This window comes from Drosophila eugracilis, unplaced genomic scaffold, assembly GCF_018153835.1.
Source record: "Drosophila eugracilis isolate 14026-0451.02 unplaced genomic scaffold, ASM1815383v1 contig_2147, whole genome shotgun sequence".
Classification (NCBI taxonomy): domain Eukaryota; kingdom Metazoa; phylum Arthropoda; class Insecta; order Diptera; family Drosophilidae; genus Drosophila; species Drosophila eugracilis.
The window spans coordinates 3,024,722-3,047,825 of NW_024573030.1; the positions used below are offsets into that span (position 1 = coordinate 3,024,722).

Here is a 23,104-nt window from a genome sequence, read left to right on the forward strand (position 1 = left end):
GGCCGCTCAACCTTAACCCACAACAGACCATAAATAAAACGTCTTCTTGTCTGGCCACTTCAAGTGGCTGGCTATATAGGTGGAGATCAAAGATTGTAGATGGAGGGTGTTTAGATCCAGTAGATTCCAAGGGGAGGAGGAGGAGGAGTTTTTGGGCAGGCCCGTCGCCGCAATTTTAGTCTCCATAAACTGTCAGGCATCAGTAACTTATCGACCCTTAGCTTTTAAGTGGATGATTTCAGGCTTCAGATTTCCGCACACAAAGAGGCACACACACACACCAAACATATACTCACACACACACAGACACACACAGAGGAGTGTAGAAGGACACCTGGCCAGGTGGTGAAGTGGTGGGGAGTTGGGCAAAAGTGGATGTGGATGTTCAGGTGAAGTGGCCAGAAGGAGCCGTCCTTGTCTCGGTATTTTGTTTTATTTCACTTTCTATGCGGGCTCTCTTTGTTTCCATTTTCTATTTTCCATCTATATTCTTTTCCCAGCAAAGAGCACAGGAAAAATATGAAATATAAGATAAAGTTTTTAGCATTATATTATTATTATGTTAAAGAGTTTTATATAACTTATTCGTAACTATTACTATTGACACGGTGATATTTTTTAAACCATATATAAAACGAAATTCAAACCTTTTGAAAAGATGTATTACATTTTCTATAAGAAAATACATTTTTGTTTTTTTTTAATATTTCAAAACTTAACTTTATTTTTAACCGTGCAGCTTCCTTTCCAATTCTCTTACCGTATCATCATCATCTGTATCATCGTTGTCGTCATTTTATTTTATAAACTCCAGCACTTCTGGTCAACTTGACTGACTTTTAGTTGGCTTTAACGGAAGGGGGCGTGGTTTTCCTTGAAGTGACAGTCGGGGAGGTGGATAAAAAAGGTGGTCGAGGCGCAAGGACATGGCCATTTGGACTTGGGGTAAGGTGTGCCAGCTGTTGTTGTTGTGGTTGTTGTTGTTGTTGTTGTTACTGTTGGTTGTGCACACGTCAAGTATCCTTAAAGGGATTAAGGGTGAATGATAGAGGCTTATGTCTTAGGTGTGTCTACTGTCCTTTTGTAAAATAACTAATGCCCTTGCCTTTAGCCCGGTTTTGCCACTGCTATTGTTATTGTTATATTGCCGTGATTGGTGGTGTTTGTGATGATGATGTTGCGGTTAGTTAACTTAAGGCAAGTGCTTAGGAAATATTAAAGTCTATAGTTTTGTTTTTTTAGTTTATAATTATTATGGAAGTTTAGTAATAAGATATTAAAGAGTTGTAATATTACTGCTTAAGGAGGAGGTATCTTTAATACACCCACACCACTGATTACTGAACTGTCCAAATTCATTGAGGCATCGATTTGGTTTCGAAGTTGCAAAAACTCTGATCGTAACTCTTAACATAAAACTGTTAGTTGGCAAAGTTAATCCATTTTGGGATTGTAGGAGGCTTTTTGGGGTTGCACTTAATTAACACCAAACAATATAATTTTCACAAACATTCCCCATGTCCAAACAAAACTTTTGTCATTTGCACATTGGCTTGCCCCCAATTTTATCCCCCTCTTATCATTTCCATTTCCATTTCACTACTCATTAGGAAAGCTCATTATTGTCAATAGTTGGTAGATAATTTCAGACCTTTTGCCACTCGTTTTCCCATTGTTTTATTTCCATACCCTTCTGCTACGTTTTCTTTGCCATTTGTTGTGCTGGTTGTTTGTTGTTGTTGTTTTTTTTTTTTTTTTTATTTTCAAAGTCATTACGAAAGTTTGCCGCATCGATAAATGGATACCCAAAACAGGATGCCAGAATGCTTGGGAGGCTGGGATGTCGGGATGCCGGGAACAGCATCCTTCCGGGGGCCAACTTTGTGTTGTCATTGTGGCCCAATCATCCACACCCAAAACCCAGCCCCACACCCATTGGTCAACAGTTTTCCTACCTGTTCCTGTCTGCCGAGAATTTCCAATTGACTGCGGTGCTCCACAACTAATTGGCAACAAATGAGCACGAAGTTCGATCGGTTAGTTGGTTGGACGTTGGTGGTGGTGGTAGTAATGGTGCATTGTCTGGCTGGCTGGCTGTTTAACTTGGAACTTGGACCCAAGGACCCAAGCAAATCAATTAGGCAATGCAGCGCGTTGTTAAACATTTGTAAAAGCAAAAAAAAAAAGTAAGCTCTCTTGTTTGAGTCAAGGAAAAAAACATAGAAATAGAAAGTTGTTAATTGAAAACGGCGAATGTTCCTTCCTCTATTTTCCTTGGCCTTTCCTTTTCAAATTTCCTTAAGCTTTCGAAGCACTCAGCCGAGCCAAGGAGTCAACTGACCCCTGACACGACAAAACCAACTGAATTAACACATTAAAATTACATTTTATTACAAGTCAAGTCGAGGGTATATACACTCAAACTCATAAGAGCAAACAAAAGGCTTGTCATTAGATGGTAGCCAACGTTGAGTAATAAAAGCGAAGGCAGTCGGCCAGTACGAAGGTGGAAAACCCACTGGGAAAGTCACTCACTTTCACCCACCAAAAAAAAAAAAAAAACCAAAAACACACACACAAGACAAGGAGTCAGGTGTTGCGTGTCTGTGAAATGTTTTTTCGCCATGTGCGTGACCGAAAGAAGAAAGGCACTTCAAGCTTTTGAGCCACCCAGCGAACCATCTAAGCCACCCAACCACCCACTCCCCAATGGCCACTCCACTTACAGACACTCACACACACACACACACATACACACATAAAGCCTGGCCCTAATCTGACTAAAGACTGTGGACTCCAAATCAGTAGCTACTAATGTCCGGAGTTTTGATTTGTGCGCCCGAGCTTTTGCTGAGGGGAATAGTCAAAGATATCCATGGGGATAATGATTTATGGACGGTATGTGGAAATTCGAGTGGCTATCAAGGGTTAAATATGGCCTTAGAGGAATAACTAACAGAATTAATATGATATTTGTGTGGGCCAATAATTGGGGTTGATAGCAAATGTTAAGGTTTTCAGATGAAAGATAAGTTGCTTTGTTTTTTTTTTCTATTTTTCGAAATTCTTTCTTTTAGTGGATCTATTTATATGTATATTCAGGGTACAGGTGTAAGACTTATATATGGTATCTCCATAATTTTTTATAATTCAACTACCATTTGATGTAATGCTGGTGACATTTTTGTTCTAATATGTGAGATTACTTTAAAAACCAGTTGTTAAAACCAATTTCTCTATGATAAACAGAAATTCGCCTTGATTATATCCTTGAGCCGTGTAAAACCAATCTACTCATATTTCATTAGACTAAAGTTGCAACCCAAATTCGATAAGGAAAAATTGGCAAATGAAAGCGATGCCGTGGAAAGCTCGACAAACTCAGAAAATTGCCAGGTTGTGCCAGCGAATTTGTTTGCGTCACCATCAAATTAGATGAAGCAGAAGGAGTCCAGGGAAATAGAGAGCCGAGAAAGAGAGAGAAGGAGAGGTTTTTAGGTGAAAGGTGAACCCAAGACGACGACGACGACGACGACGACGGAGGAACCGCAAAAATTCAATTGAAGAAATGCAACAAACGAATTCGATTTCCCAGACAGGTGGGGTCGAACAAGGGGGGCTGGGATGTATGAGGTAAGGTCAGGTTAGCAGTAGCGTCAATTCAATATTCAAAATGTAATTTAGCGTAATGCACACAAACAGTACTAGAACGAGAGAGAGAGCAACAGTCAAGTGCTGGAAGATGAGACGCAATTGCAACGATAAAGTTGCTCTCCTATTGCCCAGACCACAAAGATAGGATATGGCTGGTTTTCCACCAAACACCAACACCAACACCATTTTCTTACCACCCACAACCCGAAGAACAGAATTTTCCCCAGCATCGGCAATAAATTTCTGTTTGGAGCGTGAAAATGCAGATAATGTTTACACCTGAAGGCCACACACACACACACACACACACACACACGCGACACAACAACAACAGCAAGCAAAATCGATCAGATTGTGTTGCACTTCGGGGAATAAAATGGAAAACGGATATGGCGCTTTAAACTAAAACGGAAATATTTGTGTAAACCGAATTAAAAGGGAAGCAGCAGGTGGACAGGATATGCTAGGACATCTAAGGAGAACTGCAGTACATCGTTGTCAGTTGATAGCGGAAAAGGTTGTTCACTCGACTGGCTTTTCATCTAGCATAAATATAAATGCCAAGAAATGTGTTGGATCGTCTCAGCGGAATGCATAAATAAATAAATAACAATTTCGATGCTTTATATTGAATATGTTTGAAATGAAAGTTGAGTCGACATCATCAGTTAACTCTTGAGCTTAGACTAACTAACTAAGACTAACTATATTTACCCTATATATCAATTTTCAACAAGTCAACCTTTCTGTAGGTATTTAAAGTAGCTGTTTTCCCAGCTAGTAACACCTTAAGTGTTGCTAATAAGCCATCTGCATCCCTTAGGGTCAATCAAACACTAAATGAATTGCCAGCGCCTGGTATTGAAGTTCCAATTTAATTTGCGGTTCATTCGAGAGCAACGCTGTCCACTTTCCGATTGCACTGACTGACCGCCCAAGGGTTAAAGCTGGGCTTTATCCGTCAGGAGGTATGTTTGTGTGTGACCGCACTCACACTAGTACATCTCCACTTCCGCATGGAGCGGCAACGTCAAAGGCAAAAACCAACTAAACGCACCGCCGGCAATGAAACGGAACGGAATGGAACGGATCCGCTGGCGGAATAAAAACGGAAGAAGGGCGTGTTAACGGAAAAGTGCTGCTTTTCCGCGAAAAGAAAAACTACACACAAACAAACAAGTAAATATATATATATATATATATATATATATCTGGAAAATAACGAAGCAGCGCAGAGTGGAAATCAATAAAAAAAATATATATATATAGAGAGAGAGAGGGACAGAAAAATGGGAAGCCCATGATAGAGCGATTGAATGCGGCGCCGTAAAACCTTTTAGTTATATTAATTTCAAATCACACCCCACTTGCGAAAGGCGTGAACCGAAAATGCCGTAAAAGTTTTATGAGAGCTTTCCTTATTCTCATTATTAGTTTCCTATTTTTGCCAGATGAGAAATTTACAACAATTGCAGACCTTGAACCTGCTATCCGGAATTCACATTCAATTCAATGGCCAAATTGATCTTGTCGCATAATTCTCAGCAAATTGCCACAGCGATTTGTCTTGTTGCCAATTAGCCGCCGTTTCCTGTCGTAGAGGGGAGTCGAGGAAAGAGGAGAAATGAGGTGGAAAACGGTGGGTGGCTGGATAGTTTGTACAAAATGGGATGGGGGAAAACGTAGGGACACGGAAATGCCATGGCAATGGTGATGCTGCTGCTCTTGGGTCGCAGGCCAATGGCAATTGCCGTTGGCGTTTTTAATTAGAAAATGCGCAATGTCTGTGCCAGCCCACCCACTGAACCCATCCACCCATTCAACCCACCCTTTATCACCACCATAACCCCCATTCAACCCACGCTCATTCAATTCGCTATGTCTGTCTGTCTCTCATTCGGTTTGGCAAGGTGTAAAAACTAATTACATTAAAACTGCCACGAATTCAATTGCATTGCCTGCAATTGCAATGTGCAATGTGCAATGTGAAAGTGTAAATGTGAATGTGAATGTGAATCTGAAAGTGCATGTCCTTGTATGTGTAAGTGTTTGTTAGCGGTGTATGTGTGACTGAGCAAGCGGCAAACTGCGTTGCATACTTTTTTGGGGCTGGCCTTAATCAATTCCGAATATGTCTGCCAATTACATGAGCAACAGCATCCCAAATACAATGTGATCCGATCATCATGATAATTTCCCTCTCAAATACTTATTATTTCTGCTTTTAAAAAATTGTTTAATAATCTTTATACATAACATTTTGAGGACATAAATAACTCAAATTTAATTTATTAAATCAATAATAATAATTGTAGAGCTACACTGATATTATTTTAAGCTAGATGTACATATATCTAACAAATTATAATATAATAGATTATTATTATTTTTGTTATAATTAAATTGGTAGAAATTTGACAGGGTATTATCAAAATCGGATTGAAAGCAATTACGTTTTTTTTTATTCGCTATTGTTATTGTTAGTTGGCGCCATTGCTTTTGTTGGGCTGCCTTCGCATTCAATTGCAATGTCAAGTGATTGGCTTCCAGTGCGTTGACGAACAGACAAGAGGAAAGTGCAGCAGAGGGTAGATGGTGTGAATTGTGGGGTTAAGACTGCCAGCCAACTGCCTGCCACCGATGTTCCGACTTTGCCACTTTTGCTGATTGCTGACTGACTTTGATTGAAATGCTGTTAATAATGCAGCGAGACATTTGAATTGAATTAGCGGTGAAAGCGATTTTATGGATTAGCCAACAAAAAACTTTAAATCGATGGGAATGCGTAAAATTGACTGTTAAAATGAAAACTGTGTAACGCCTGGTTTGTCAGCATTAATATGTTATCGCAATGCACATAAATCTACAAAGGCCTCATCAACTAAATATATATTGAAATCTATATATATATATTTTATTCCACTAATTTATGCATGCTTGTGTTGAAAAGGTTGATTCGCCATTCATGGATTCGCTTTCATTTGTATGCAAATGAGGTGGAAATCTAATTACCGCAAAACAAAGGACCGAATCCGTTGTCTGTCGCGAAGTGAAGAAAAACTGTTTATGTCTTGTGTTATGTAAGGAGATTACATTATGTGCAAGGACTTTCCCACACACACACACACACTCACACTCAGACAGACACTAACACATACATCTCCTGGCAAGACGGCAATTTGTAATGCGCCAATAAGAATTTATATCAACGCCGGCTGCCAAGCAGAAACCAGAACCCAGCCCGACAATATCCGAGGACTCCTCGTGGTCGAAGGCTCCATATCTCTTCGCCCCGCTCTCAGCTCCTTCCCCCTTGCCACTGATAAGAAACCCGTCCTGGAACTGCACAAAAACATAAAAAAAAACAGGCAACGCACGTAACGTTTCGCTGATTGCCAGCAGCAAGGACTGCAAAAAAGGAAAAAAAAAATTAAGAAAAAAAGGACGAAACCATAACACAGGACAATCGCAAGAGCAACAATAACAGCAACAACAAATGAAGAGCCTTGCACGTGGCTGGCAAGCGTTGTAATTCGCTGGATCCGCGGGATTCGTCGCCCAAAAGTCGCGCAGGCGTCGGCAGCGACGCAAGGACCTCGTGTCCTGCAACGAAGTTAGACCATCAATTCGGAATTTAGAAGAGTTTCTCGTATAAGAGTTAGAAGGCTTAGTGGGAAGAGATGTTCTTTATGTGAGACCAGCACAGAAAGAGCTTATCCTTGTAAAATTCTTTTTAACTTGACAACTTTATATTCTTGCGAAAAACTCTAAAGAAAAATGACTTTCCAAGCTTGAACACAGATAGACTAGGAATAAGAAAACAAGCTCAACAAGGTATTACATTCCATATTTGGACAATTAGTACGATTAAATAATAAATCAAATCAAATTTCGCATTTTCGATAAGGGGTAACATCATTAAATTTCGCTAAAAATGCCCAAAAAATTAAAATTTTTCACTGGGAATGCAGATTTTATGGAAATTTAATAACGATTACAACGAGGTATGACATTTCTTTTTCGGGCTATTATTGGCTAAGTTATTAACAAAATACTTTTGTGTTTGGGAGAAAAATGGGAGAAACCAAATTTTGCATTTCAAAAATTAAGATTTTTATCTGTGAATGCAGTTTTTATAGAAATTTAATAACGATTACAAAGAGGTATTACATTCCATATTTGTACCATTAACGGCTTAGTTATCGAAAAAATATTTTTGTTTTTGGGAGATAAATGAGATAAAACGAATTTCATATTTTCAATCAAATTTTCATTAAATTTAGCTGAAAATGCCCAAAAATAAAGATTTTTAATTGTGAATAAAGTTTGCATTGAAATTTAATAACGATTGATGATTAATTTTTTTAAAATAATTTAGTATTGAATGTCATTTATTTTTGCGAAAAAGTTATAAATCAAAAGATATTTTAAAATGATGTGCTATCTAAATTGCTAACTTTCGATAGATACGTAAACTAACTGCTGTTCCCATTTTCCTTTAAGGCCTTTCAATTTCCCAAAGTTTATAAGAAGAAATCGCTGCCTTTCGTTCCCAGTGTTTTGAATAACATTACTTTGTGTGGCGGGCAGTCGTTTGTCCTTCGTTTTTTTTCTCGTCTCCTTTCGACGTGGCACGAACATCCTTTCGGCATTGCTTCTGTGGGTAGTGTTGCTGTCGTCGTTGCTGCTTCTGCCGTTGCTGCTGCTGATTTCGCTGTTCTGTTGCTGCTGCTGCTGCGCGCCTGCCGAGAAGCCCGTTGCATATCCTTTGGCGCTGATGCCACCGTTCAGTTTCGATTCGCATTCAGAGACAGACGGACGCGCGTCTTTTCGCCTCTTAAAATTTCAGTTGTTTTGAATAAGCGCGAAGACTATAAAATTTTCAAAAACACTCTCTGCCTTATATTCAAAAGGCAACCTACAAAACAGCTATTTTTTTCGAGTGTTCAGTGTAAAAAGAGAATCGGTAAAAAAGAAAAAGAATTGCGAAAAGCGAGAAAAAACAGAAGACGGAAATGAAGCTAGCAAGTTGTGTGCATATCGGAGAAAGTAACGGAAATTAAAATTTACATATATGCAAAAGGCGGCAGTGGGCGGCGGTGGCGGTGGGCGGGGCTTGGCTTTTCTTTCTTCTCTCCTTTTTTTGAGCAATGAAGATGGAAATTAAGATGAAAGTGAACACCAAAGTTACCGAAACAAGACTCAAGTGTCAGATCTAACTGCAGACCCGTGCGCAATCCAACCCACCAGCCGACTCAACTCCAAACGGGGTGAACAAAAAAAAAAAAGAAACGGAGAAACTCCCAGGAGCAGTAGTCCAGTTCCAGATAGGCCAATCCAATCGAATCCAAAACGCATAGTAGCCCAGCCACATACAGTCACATTGAAAATGCCGTCGCCAGGACACCACACATCATTCTGTTGCTCCACGGCAGGATTTATCGCTTGCTCAGCAATCGTTCTGCTCTGCAGTTCCGGTAAGTGAAATATGCCCAACACAAAAGGATTCTGGATTCAGGACTCACTATTCCCTGTATCCCTCTATCCAGAATCGAGAATCTAAAAGGGTGGCAGGGAATAAGAACACTTCACTCACTGCCTCGATTTCTTTTCTGTTGACCAACAAATTTGATTTTGCCTGCTTCTGGTTTATTGTTGACGTTGCATCTTCTGCAATGGAAACGTCATCGAATGTAAAATGTTTTGCGAGGCAAGTTTAAAAGGATTTTGGCAGTGCCACATGCACACACAGCACAACATCTACAGATCCAGTGACTCCTAGACGAATCCTTCCACTAACAAAAACGCACCGACACTTGCCACAAACATTGAAAGAATAAAAGGGCGAGAGAGTTCTGGACACAGGCACAAAAGGATGGCGGGGATAACATAGTCAAGGTCTGGACAAATGGACATAGGGACATCAAGACCTAAGGACACAAGGTGCCTGTTATGTGTGTGTGTGTGTGGCAACTCCTGACAACTTCAGTTGAGTTAATGCATTTTGTTGCACAAAAATTCCAAAAAAAAAAAATAAGCCGAAAAGGGAAACATAAATATATTTGCACAGAAATGTGCTGAAAACAGCTTGGAGTGATCCCTTCAACGCCACCCACATGTTGCAAGTTCAAAGTTGCAGCTAAGAAACAAATTAACGCCCAAGTAGCTTTCCCTCGACCAAAATGTGGACTTTCCTTTGTGCTAATCTAATGCCCAGACATGTTTTAGTCTTCAGCATGTCAGTGGGAAAGTTTTCAAAAGAAACCTAAAAGCATCCAAGAACTTTTTACAAAACGAAATGCTATTTCTGTACTCAAGAATGCAATTTAATGTAAATGGAATTTAGAAGCAAAAAAAAAGGTAGTAAATATTTGTTAATTTCTTCCAAAAACATGTTAAAATTTGATCGCAAAAGAGGTTAGTTTTAAGCTTTTTCTTTTAAACTTATTTCTATAATTTAATTTTTAAGAAAATAGTAAAGTAATTTACATAAGAATAAGTCTAGAAGATCTCAAGTCCTTGCAAATTAAGTTCACTTGTATTTTTCCTATAATTCCCACACCAAATAGTTCCAAATTCTTAAAATAACTCAAAGAACATTCCTCAAAACTTCTTCATATTTCTGGAAAATCGAAAACAATTGGCAATTCAAGTGGAACAAACGAAAATAAAAGAAAAATTAAATATAAAAACCAAGCACAGACCGAGTTCATCAAGCTGATTTAATTCCATGAATTTTGCAACACAATTTTTTCCTGCAATGGCCTACAGAATTTGATTGTCGTTTTGCACTGCAGCTTTGCAGTTGATGGGTACAATATATATTTATATTTAAATTTTATATTCATAATGTTTTTACACATTGAACAGCGCATTAGTGATAAAAACCGCAGACAGATCGGTTTTTGGTACAGAGGCAATGAGTTTTTATTTTGGTTGTCAGGTGGCCAGGGAACATACAGTACTCGCAGGACATACAGGACACACACTGGCGTTTGTTATAAAAATTGCAGCATAAACAAGTGCAAATAAAAATAAGCGAAACACAAACAACAACAGTGGCAGTGCGGTCAGACAACAACAAAAACAAAACACCAACTGAAATTGCATAAACTGCAAAGTGCAAAACTGAAAAACGAGTCCAGCGAAATATTAAGGGGTGTGAAAAGCGGGGGACACTGGCGACAAAACATTGCCAGTCATAAATATGAAAATATTAAAACAGTATCAATCCACAAAACGAAAAAAACAAAAAGAAAACGAACCTCAAATGCCCTGTTTTTCATTGTGAAAATATAATATCGAGTGTATAAAGTAAAATTGATATAGGAAAGTTCAGTTAAGAACTCTAAGTGTTGTATTTCTTGAGTGCCTTAAATTTAGAGAACATTTAACTAATATCAAAAAACTAACTAATTCTTTTTATACCCAAAATTTAAACGATGAGCTAGCCAAAAAAATGCTTTTACTAAATCAGGTCAGTTTAAATCTAAAAGCCGACTAATCATATGAATATGGCCAAAACACTCTTGATAATAATCGAAAGACCTTTCCATAGAAGGCAGGCCATAAAAAATATAAAAGTCAGGGAAAAAGTCCAGGAAAAGCGGGAAAAAGGCACAAACGGAAAACATTTTGTGGGGCGTAACAAAGGCGAGCTATATGGTAGAAATGCATGCAGGACAATCAACTCACTCACACACACACATACACACACTTTCTCACTAGCAGTACTCAATATACAGTGTATATGTATTTCTGTGTGTGCGTGTTTTATGATACCATTTAGCCGGAGGGTTGTTTTGACAAATTGTGCAAATTATTGTGTTAAATTTGCCCTTGAGGTAAACAATCACTTTGACATGGCCAGCCAAAAGGCAGCGTTTTGTTTTACTGTTTTTTTTTTTTCTTTTTTTTGGTTGCGTATTCCAGCAGCTTTCGTACTTTTCCGCTTGTCCAAGAAGTGCTTAGCTGATTGTGCTTTTGTCTGTCGTATTATAGACGCCAATACATATTTCAGCCGGCGGGCAATACGCCTCGTTTGACCACTGATCCAGTTTAAGTGGCTGCCCCAATCTGCTGCAAGTGCTCTAAAATACACAGCAACGGTCAAGAAATAGTACTGTTCTGGTATTGTTTTAAAAAAAAGTTGTTTATTATATTTTAATATAGTTTAACGACTAAAAATAAATAAGTTTATTGTGTCAATCTCTCTCGGCATACAAATATAAATAGGTTTATATTTATTTTTAAATTTGCTTTCATTAAACAGTGCTAACTTTTTGACCTGAACTATATTAGCAGGGATATGGAGGACTTTTGGTGCTTTTAAAGGCCAATGCCGCTAATTGAGACAGCGCAGATATTCGTGGATGAAGTTGCCAAGCTGGAAAAGTTTTCAAAAAACGATTTCACATGCAGCGTTGACGTGACTGGCATTAGCCACCGAAAACTGCACACGTATGTGTGTCTGTGTGTGTGTGTGTGTGTACTACTACCCCCTGTTACCCCTGTGACCGCTCACCTGTGACCTCAAACTCCAGCCATTCACTTTTTTTTGCCTGCTGCACAGGAAAATGCACTGTTGCTTATTATCGAAATGGTATATGCCAAGCAGCAGCAGCAGTAGCAGCGGCAACGGCGGCCACAACAACTTCCTCTTGAGCCTTCTTCTTCTTTGGTTTTCTTTTAGCCACTTCTTCCAGGTGGCTTTTCCACGTACCCCCTTACTACTATTACTCTCTATGGGAATTGGGGGGAAAAATTCGGCGGCGGTGCAGTGGTTGGTAAAAGTTTGTTGGCACCAACAAATTAAGATAGTTGGTTAGTTTCGAGCGGCAAATGTCTAGACGGTTTTTAGCCAAATTATGGTTTTCAAGCGTTGTATTTGCTCGCCCTGGAAAATACCCAACCAACTCCCCGATTCTTTCTGAACATGAGCTTTGGCTTACTATGTTGCCAATTACCCCTATTCACTCAGGAAGAAAGCCTTAGAGTTTAATACACTACCTCTGCTGTAGGACCTACAATTTGGGTGATTTTGAAAAAGTAACAAACTTAAAGATAAATTAAAAATATATTTAGGTAAGCCAGAAGATTTGTTTATGAAATATCAACTAAGAAATAATATAAAAAAAATATTTTAAGTTCTAAAAAAGAAGTTTCTTAAACAACTTCCCTGTTTTTGTTTTCAATCAAAGAGCAGTCACGCTTTTTTAAATTCTTTTCAGGGTTTGGGTACCATTTCGGTTATATTTTTTTTGTATTTTTTGAGCAGATCTTTATCCGAATGAAATTGCTTTTCAATCAACGTTTTCGGTAGCATTTAAACACATTTCCACAGCATGCGAAAAAATAACAAATCAAGCAGCACAAACATCAACTTTTGCTGTTAACTCATCGCGTGAGTTGAACGTTTATTTCTCTTCACTTTGTTCATCAGCATTCCCTCGTCTTTATTTTATTTTATTTTTTTTTTTTTTTGGTTTTTTCCTTTTGCTATTTTTCTGACCCATTTTTTAATTTACCCCAGAAGATGAAATGGGGAATTTTATTTTTGGCGCCAAGAACCAACAAAAGTATTTCATTGCAAATACAAAATGAAAAAAATGTGGAAATTTCAAAAAGGAATGAGGTGCGGAATTCCTACAATGTTTCTTTTTTTGCGTTGTGAGGGAATGGAAAAAGTTTTCCCAACTATTTAGAAAAAGAATCATGTAATGGCATGGAAATTGTTTTTGTCCTAATTGCTGGTTAATTTGCTAAGCGAGTGGTGGGCGGAAATTTTTCAAAAACTTTTCAAAATTCTTCAAATAATGTGGTAATTATTTCCGAAATCATTGACTAAATAAAATGTAAATTCCTTTAAAACTTTAACTTTAATTTTAAAGCTTTTAGAATAATTAGCTGGCAAACAAAATGTTCCACCAAAATAAAAAGCACATTTTGGAAAACCTTTGTTAAATTATGCTAGTTTACAGTTCGCCTAGCCGAGTTGCTAATACATTAAAAGCCCCCCAGTTTTTGTGCCCTCTGCTACCTGTAGTTGAACTATTTTCCCTGTTTTCCGACCATACATTATGCAGCTAATCAGTTTTAATGCGCTTTCCATCGAAATCCAGTGTGAGCTTTCAATTCGAGCGCGCAAAACAAATTAAAAATTTAAGTGAAAAATGCGCATACAGAAAAAAAAGAAAAACAAACTGCAGAAAATCTGATCGAATGTTTGCGAGCAAATTAACTCGCTGAAAGGCTTTATGAAGGGGGTGAAATAAATGTGTTTTTTGAGAGGTTTGGGGCTTAAAAGAAGCCCAAGAGTTATATGCTCGTCAATTATTTTGAAGGGGGCTGCCAAGGCGACAGTTTGATAAACGGGAGCAGCGCTTCGGATACTAATCGAACGATTCGCGTTGTTCGCTTAACAGGAAGCAATAAATCCTGCCAGGACATGCCAGGATATATATATGGAGGAGAGATATACATATATACCGCGCCCTTGTCTAGAAATTTTAATTAAAAGCGATGACACAGCGAGTAATTCAATATCAAAATGTCGCCTATTAATTTTAAGGACATTTCCTTTATTGATTCACTGTCAATATTATATTGAACCCATAATTTACACATAAAAGGGCTATGGCAAATCACCCGCCGCCTCCGACCCCCCTCCAAAAAAAACCCCCTCCTTATCCTTTTGCCTTAAGCAGCTTGCCTTTGTTTGTTGGCTTGCTTAATTCATTTAGACATTTGAAATGTGGCCGGGGGTGTGTTTTGGTCCCTTTTTTGATGGCAACCACGCACGAGATATGGTGTGCGTGACTATATAAGCTATATAGACTGCGACCGGAACGAAAGTCGAGGACATTTCCCTGCTCTTTGATAGCCAAACATTCCATCTTTACGCCATTTTCATGCTCACGCCAGGCCAGGCCAGGCCAGGCAAACCAAAACCAAACAAATAACAAGCACACCCGCCTTCCTCTTTCCTCAATTTATCCACTTGATTCCGATTTAACGCCCAGCGTATAGTAGTGATTACAACAAAACAAACAACCGAAATGGAAATCCCAGTTAATTTAGTCATCTAAACGCGCTTGTTATTGATAAGGAAGTGACTCACTTTTCGTCACGGAAAAACATGGCAATTAATATTGCCTTACTGATAGAGTAATAAAGGTTGGAAAGAGTTAAACAACAAAGAAAAATAACAATCAGTTTATAAGGTGGAATAAAGAATGAAAATTATCTGAAAATATTCATGTTTTGAAGACATTTTTTTTTATGAATTTAGCAGACAAGCAACGATTTTCTGACATGGAAATAAAGAGGATTAGGAAGGGAAAGACTAAAAGCTTTAGCTTCGTTTTAATACATATTTCTATTTTTAAATCAAGAAACGATTTTTTATTGTAAATTTAATATTTAATATTCAAGTTCTCTTATGAATATGAATGATAAAATTAACTAGAATGTCTTAAAATGAAAAATATCTAAGAAATCATTAAATAATACTGTCACCCTAAACCATATTTACCACACTGAATTGAGGCTAGTCCAGACATCTAATCGCCAAACCCATGAACTGTTTATACATCCACCAAATATATATCAATATACATATATATATATATACGTATATCGAATTCTGGACGCTGGAATTGATAAACAGCATCAGATACGAATTAAAGCAGCTGGAACTAGCACAAAGGTAGAAATGCTCTAAATGCCAGAGAGGCCAAATAGATAGTTATAAATATAGACAGTTGGAGATGGGAATATATATACAAATACATATATATCTAAACGTTTTAGAGGGGTGAGAGGGGAACGATAGAGACAATAACCCGAAAGCCAGATTCCATTTGAATGGCCAACAGGAACCCATAAACCATTGGCCAAAAGCGCACACACTCGCAAATATACACACAATTGTGGCGACAGACTGACTGTCTTCGGCAAAACGTCTCCTCATAAAACCCAACACCCTTTTCTACACCAACAAAAAAAGAAAAGAATCTCACATCTAGTTAGGTAAATCTGAAAGGAATTGTCTTCTAGAATGCTTTTAGTGTTTGTTAATCTTTTTCTTATAAATTTCTTAAAATTGTCTTTCAAGTTTTTTTAACTAAATCATCTAAATGAATCCTAAAATTTTTTGCAGTGTACCCAAATTTTGTGGGTCGATGAAATAAAACTGTTATAACAATAAATTAAGTTGCTGTTGCAGCATAAAAACGAATTTACCAAATGACTGAATTGTATTTGAAGGGAACTGAATGATTTTGGGTGCCATGCACCCATTCGGTTGATGAATCGCATTAGATGAGGGTACTAAAGAATTTTGGTCAACTAGTTGGGCCAATGTCTTCATTTATTTTTTGCACCCATTTGACTTGCCGTTTAGGGGCCAATTTAATAGCATACTTTACAGCGCTAAGCAGACAATAATAACAACGAAAATAAGAGAGAGAGAGAAAAAAAATAGGCAAGAACAAAAACAAAAGCCAAAAACGAGAAAGAAATCGCCGACAAGCGACAAACAAACAAACAAAATGAAGTGACGTCGCCGAGTCGCGACTCACAAAAACGGACGTTCATTGTTATGCCAAGAAAAGCAACACGACGCCACGAAAAGGAATTCAACTGAAGCAAACAGAGACAAAGGTCCTGGGATGTCCAAGGATCAAATGACAAATTGGAGATACACTATAATAGTTTTGCAGCTTCTTTATTTGAGTTACTATGACTTATTTTTTATAAAAACAATAACAATCTTCATTTTTATATAATCATTAATTTATTTATGAAAATATTTTTTAGCTTTAGTTCTTTATCTACAATTTATTAAGGCTACAAGTTGTCTTTTCTTTTAATTAAAACATATTATACTTAAATTATCTTCTGTTAGTGATTTTTAAATATTATATTATTAAACTACGATCAGTCACTCGAAAGAAAATATCGAATGAAGTGAATGACCCAGGGAATACCCAAATAAGTGCACTCTTCTTTCGGCCAAAAGTTATAGTGCTCGGTGATATTCCCAGGGTATTGCCAGTGATGGCATGGAACAGGAAGCGGGTAACGGTTCCAGCGACTCCCTTTTGAACTTCCGCTTTGGCTTGCAGCAATTTCTTTGGGCTTTATTGCCGACTCCCGTCCCGCTGCCACCACCTCCTGCCACCCTGCCCTTTTTGGCAAAATCTCCCTGCCGAAGAGCTCTGTTACGACGCATACAGCATAAATTTTGAATACGCTCAAACTGCTCAAAAGGGTATAGGTTGCGGGGGTTCTAGCACAAAAAAAAAAAAAAAAAGAAAAACTAAAGAAAAAAAAGTGGTACGAAAAAAATAGCGAAAATTGTCTGTCGCTTGATAAAGCGGAAGCAGAACTTGCCCATAAACGAAATGTGGCAACTGAGTGTAAACTTTATTGGCGCCAGACTGCCTGGCGACATCGCTGTTGTCATGCTCATCCCTTAGCCCCAAATCCAGTTGCCACCAGCATCCACTAGTATCCTTGCATCCTGGGATGCTGGCTTTTTGTATATTCTGGCCCAGTTGGACGTTGACTCATGCGACACGCAGGATAAGCCGGACCCCAAAAGTACGACCAAGACCACGACCACGACCACGACCAGATCCGATGGCGTCTCGATGGCTGGGAACCAAAGTCATCGTCGTTTACCCCCCAGAAAGCAGAAAGCCGGCGCTGTGTTTGTTTTGTCTGACTACGCCGGTGACTCTTAGTCTGTGAAAAATATTGGGGGGAAGTCCTACATTAGTTGATTTCATGCGCTGTTTACATTGGCAGCGAATTATGCGCATTGAAAAACTGAGATTTGGCTGCCAGCGGGTAGCATCCGTATCCACAGCCAAAAATCCTGGATTCTTGCATATGCAAAAGGGAACTATGGGGACCTATGGGGAACTGGGACTCGATAGCCTCACTGTTGACTGCTCCTTAGAGTAAAATTCTGGCTGGCATTTGCTACTTGTCTAGACTTTAAGCTGCTCCTTGGCACCTTGACTGTTTACCTTTCCGCTTTAAGATTCTTCATTTGATTGGTCTTTTTAAACATTTTTTCTTTTTGGTTTTTCTTTACTTTCAGAGGTCCTGTCCAGTTGGGAAGAGTGGTGGACATACGATGGCATATCCGGTAAGTGGTTTAAAAGTAACTTTAAGAGCTTATTTTAAGATTACTCAGTGGTCTTGTATGTCTTGAAAGTCTCGAAACATTTTTCAATGCCAATTATTATTTATTCTTAATTATGTAAAATATTCAAACATTTAGCTAACCCCCTTCTTGATTGGCCACCCTTACAATTTCCATGTGAATGGCCGAACGTTTAAATCTTTATATGTATAAATTGGTAAAACTTTCCTATAACCATTTCGGATGCTGTGGCTGATTTAATTACATTTCAAATAGTTTGGCAACAAAAACCCAGACAGAGCAAACAAATAAACTAACAAACAACGTGTGTGTGTGTACCAGTATGTGTGATGATGTTGTTGTTGCTTTTGTAATTGTTGCTTGTCACTGTCTGCATTTTTCTATATAACCTCTGATGCACTTTTTTGCGAAAAAAAGAAGGGAGAAACAAGCAACATGCAACTGCAACAGTAGCAACAAATGAATGCAAAACACAAAATGAACAGCGGCCACAAAAGCGACAATTGCGGGGTGGTGAAGTGGGCGAAGTATGTGGCTGATAGGTGGGCGGTTATTGGGCAGTGGACAATGGGCAGGTCAGCTGCATCACCACGGAGCAGTTTTTAAACTTTGGCATTTATTGCCGTCGCGTTTCATCAAAGCACCCACACGAATGCTGGGAAAAACACATTCTCACACCCAAACACACCCATCGAAACCAAATTGTAGAAAACGGAATTCACATCCTGGAAATCGTGAGAGGCATTTCTGTTCTATCAACTAATGGAAACTAAAGGGAAGAATTAAATATGTTGAATAAAAATTATTAAGCCTTACTACAAAAAAAAAGATATCAAATATGTTAATTGAATAACAAGAAGGGAATATAATATGTTCTCATCGATATCCACCTTATCTAATCCTTCTTAATTGCCTTTATTTATTTGTACTTCAGCAAGCATGAAGAAAAATGTTAAATTTTTCAAACGGCACAAAGGCCTTAATTCCCATGGGTTCTATATTTATTTGTATTTTTTTTAGAGACCACATTTGCCGCTTTTAACCGCATACCCCTTTAGATCGCCAATATACATGTGTAGCATTGTTTTGAAAACTTTCGACCGTTTTCGGCCCGTCACAACGGAGTTTGAAAGCGAGGCCGAAAACCCCCAAAAAAACACACCCCGCCTACCTTTGGATGCATTTAATTGGCATTTAAAAGGGGGTCGTAGGGAAGCCAGTTGGGTTGGGCTTATGAAATTTCATTTGGCATTTGGAATTGTCATCGATGTTCCTGGTGCAGTTTCTGTTTCTGTTTGCATTGGGTGAAGAGGTGAAGACACGTTTTCCATTTGCTCGATTGACTGAAAACTACGTTCATATAGATGGGTAGAGCAACTGAAATGGTAACCAGAAATGGGGTACAGCCAACTGAAGGGGGGGCCAATAACCCACGTATATAGCCATGGTCAAAAGTGGAATACACTTTTTAATCTTTTGGGTTGCCAAGAACATATCTAGGTATTTGTTGTAAAGTGTAACTTTAAGTTAGATTATATGCTTATATTATTTTATATTTAACCTTACTTGATCCGAAAAAAAACAATATATATAAATTTAACCTTAAATACTAAAACAAAGCTTCCCGAATTAAGGGTGTTGGTCCATTCTATATGAAAAGAAAACATTGTACATCATTGTTTGGCTCACTTTTTGCGGATATGTCCGTTTTTATTTTTGGTAGGACCAAGCTTCTGGGGCCTTATCAATCCGCAGTGGAATATGTGCAACAAAGGACGCCGCCAATCGCCCATCGATGTGGTGCCCGACAAGCTGCTCTTTGATCCTTATTTGCGACCTCTGCATATCGACAAGCACAAGGTGCGTATACGTAATATGCTTAATACCTTAATATATCCATTTGAGGCCTTTCACTCAAGCCTGTCTCACACTTATAAATATATTTTTATATGGTATATATATATATATATACATTGTAGGTTTCCGGGACCCTTCACAACACCGGCCAGTCACTTGTCTTTCGAGTGGACAAGGACACCAAGCAGCATGTAAACATTTCCGGTGGTCCTTTGGCCTACCGCTATCAGTTCGAGGAGATCTACATACACTACGGTACAGAGAACGTCCGCGGATCCGAGCACTTTATTCAGGGCTACAGCTTTCCCGGAGAGGTAAGATCAACTGGCTTATGTCTACCCTTATTTTATTTACAATTTCCTTATTTCAGATTCAAATCTACGGATTTAATAAGGAGCTGTACCACAACATGTCCGAGGCGCAGCACAAGTCCCAGGGAATAGTTGGCCTCTCTCTGATGGTCCAAATTGGTGAGACACCCAATCCGGAGCTGCGGATCATCACGAGCACCTTCAACAAGGTGTTGTATAGAGGTTAGTGCAATAAGTAACTCCTATTTAAAGTCACCAGTAAATACCATCAGCACAGTGAAAGCCCAGTATTCATAAACCAACCTACTGACCACCTTCATTTCCGTCTACGCAAAATGCTACCGGATATGTTGCAATGTTAATACCGTTGCAAGTTGCATTTCGTTTTGGCTGCCCCGTTTTTTATGATGTCATTGCAAAAGCAACAGCAACAACAGCAACAACAAGAACAACAAAAGCAACAACAACTTCAGTGGGCCATAATTATGTCCAGGTGGGCCATAAAAAATATCGAAGGGTCAGGTGGCTGGTGGGGCGTGCCAAATTGAGACTGGCCAGCACAAAGTGACGAAAATGAAACCTCGAATTACACTAAACCGACACTTAATAATTCCCCCCCTTCCCATACCATCCCTTGCGTTCTTCTTTCCAGCTTGGAAAACTCATTGCACGTCTCGTTGGCATTTTCTTGGCCAGTTTAATAGCCTTTTTACAGGTCGTACAACTTTATGGGAGCCCAGCCCCAGCCTTAATTTGTAAAATGCCTGGACGAACTGAACGCCAGAAACCGAGAACCAAGAAATATGCCAGGCCACTTGCCAGTAACAGCAAGAACAACCATAATAACTACAGGATAGGGCAACTACTATATGAAAAGCTTAAAGTACTCACAATCTAGATACTCTTTTAAAACTGAAAGTGTAGTTTTTTTTTTTATTAATTCACAATTTAGAAGTCAATTTCATAAGGGGTAAAAGTTAGTAATCGATTGAGTTTATATTATATATTTATTGAGTTTTCAACGGAAGTTCAAGACAGACATTTCTCCTTTGACTAACTTACACATTCATTTCCTGTTAACCCATGATATACTCTCCTTCCAATCAGCTGATTGATGTGAGAGTATTATCCCCGCAGAAAGTAAAAACTAACACTTGCGCTAGGGAAAAACTCTGGCGAAAAAAGGTAAAAAGCTATGCAAAAGAAAAAAAAACCTTCTCCTTCTCCGGATTCCATTTGACTTGGTCTACGGGCCGCGAGTTGCTTCATTTCCGGCTGGCAAAATGATTTGTATGAATAAAGTCGAGCGCTGACGTTGAAGTGGTCAGGAGGTTGGCCACTGAGAACTGGATACTTGGAACTAAGAACTGAGTCTGAATTATTCATTACACATTCACCCGGCAGACGTGTTTTCATATATATATTTTCTTTTCTTTTTTTTGGGAATATGGACATAAATAGCCGAGGCCACCCACCTTGAACTTTAAGCATTATAAAGTGTTTTATGTAACCATATTCGTCATCCGCAGGCTTCTCCACGCCCATACGACATATATCGGTGAGGTCGTTGCTGCCAAATACGGATCACTACATCACCTACGAGGGCTCCACAACGCATCCGGGCTGCTGGGAGAGCACTGTCTGGATCATAGTTAATAAGCCCATCTATATCACCAAACAGGAGGTGAGTGTGTGTGTGTGTGTGTGTGTGTGCCAGTTTGCCTTCTTCAATTTGCCAACCACAAATAATTAAATGCATTTCGTGTGTTTTTCAATTGCAATTAGAGCGGCTTGTACTTTTCTGGTTTATTTATGTTCGATTCGATTTTCCCTATCTATTATTACATTTTTTTTTTTAACATCTCCTACCTTTTTTATTGGTCGCTGATTGGAAGTACAATGAAATCGCATAAATGCAATTATAAAATTGCTCATCAATTTGGGCATTGGTCAGATCGCGGTAGAAATGCGGTCAATATTCCGCTCTGTGCATAATTAAAAAACAATATTTGGTTAGTTTAATCAATTTGCATAAATGCATATGAAACATGTGTAATGGCCATGCCGTTGGGGTCAAAGAGTCCGGCGAAAAAATACTCAAAGTAAATGAGTAAACAATAAAATAGGACTGGCAAAAAGTTTGGCCAAAATGCATTAAGTGGTATGTAAACAAGTCAACGAAATGACAAGTGTGATTTTCATGAACCTTTTATTGAGATTAATCGGAATGTTTGTATGGGGAACACAGATGGAATTATATTTGAAATAATTAAGGTTATTAAATAACAAATTTTTTAATTTTTATTTGTTTTTAGTAAAAGTTTTTAAAAGAAAAATATTAAAAATATTTTAATAAATATTTACTAAATTTTAGATTTTACTTTTGAAGTTAAATATTTTTATTTTATTTTATTTCTTTACAAAAATGAAAATATTTCAGTTTTACTCTCATAAAATTTCCAATCCATAAACTCAACTCCGTATAATAATTGGCGTGCATATCAATTAAGCACTTGACAAATTGCACAGGGCATTTGGCATTTAATGTACCATCAATTAGTGGGTAGTTAAACCAGATATTTATTTATATGTCTATATATATATATTCATATTTCAGTTGTACCAACTCCGACGACTGATGCAAGGCTCCGAGAGTACCCCAAAAGCTCCACTAGGTAATAATGCGCGACCAGTGCAAAGTTTACATCATAGAACCGTAAGAACGAACATAGATTTTAAGCGCAACAAGGTGAGTGTAATATCGCTTTAATTAACCCATTATGGCCACACAGTTGCCAGGTGGACACAGTTTTTATGTTCAGTCACATCATTATAGTATTTACCCCTCCATTATTATTTTTTTTTTTTTTTTTTTTGTCCATTTATTTTTAATGTTTAATACGTTTTGGGCGGGCTGATTACATTTTTATAGTATTTACATGGGCAGTAATATATTTTCTTCATTTATTTTTAATGAAAGGAAAAATCATTGTCGCAATTTGAGATTACCTGCATGAAAGGATTTTTATTATTGATAATTTTAACAATTCAGAAATTTTACTAGATGTAACTCTTTCATATTGACAAGTTGGAGTCTATAAAGTTT

General features: G+C 38.2%; 1 protein-coding gene across 3 annotated transcripts in view; it reads left to right on the forward strand.

The window, feature by feature from the left end:
• The window catches only part of LOC108104967 (carbonic anhydrase-related protein 10), an 82,403-nt gene that overhangs the window by 51,034 nt on the left and 8,265 nt on the right, over positions 1 to 23,104 (forward strand). For 2 of the 3 annotated variants that reach the window (XM_017211336.2, XM_017211335.2), the window contains exons 1-7: positions 8,440 to 9,131; positions 17,765 to 17,812; positions 19,554 to 19,690; positions 19,810 to 20,001; positions 20,058 to 20,220; positions 21,528 to 21,682; positions 22,616 to 22,747. In XM_017211336.2, the coding sequence (XP_017066825.1) occupies positions 9,044 to 9,131; positions 17,765 to 17,812; positions 19,554 to 19,690; positions 19,810 to 20,001; positions 20,058 to 20,220; positions 21,528 to 21,682; positions 22,616 to 22,747 (915 nt within the window). In that variant the 5' untranslated portion in view covers positions 8,440 to 9,043. Of the gene's footprint in view, positions 1 to 8,439; positions 9,132 to 17,764; positions 17,813 to 19,553; positions 19,691 to 19,809; positions 20,002 to 20,057; positions 20,221 to 21,527; positions 21,683 to 22,615; positions 22,748 to 23,104 lie in introns of those variants that run through there. The other variant, XM_017211337.2, reaches the window with a different exon arrangement.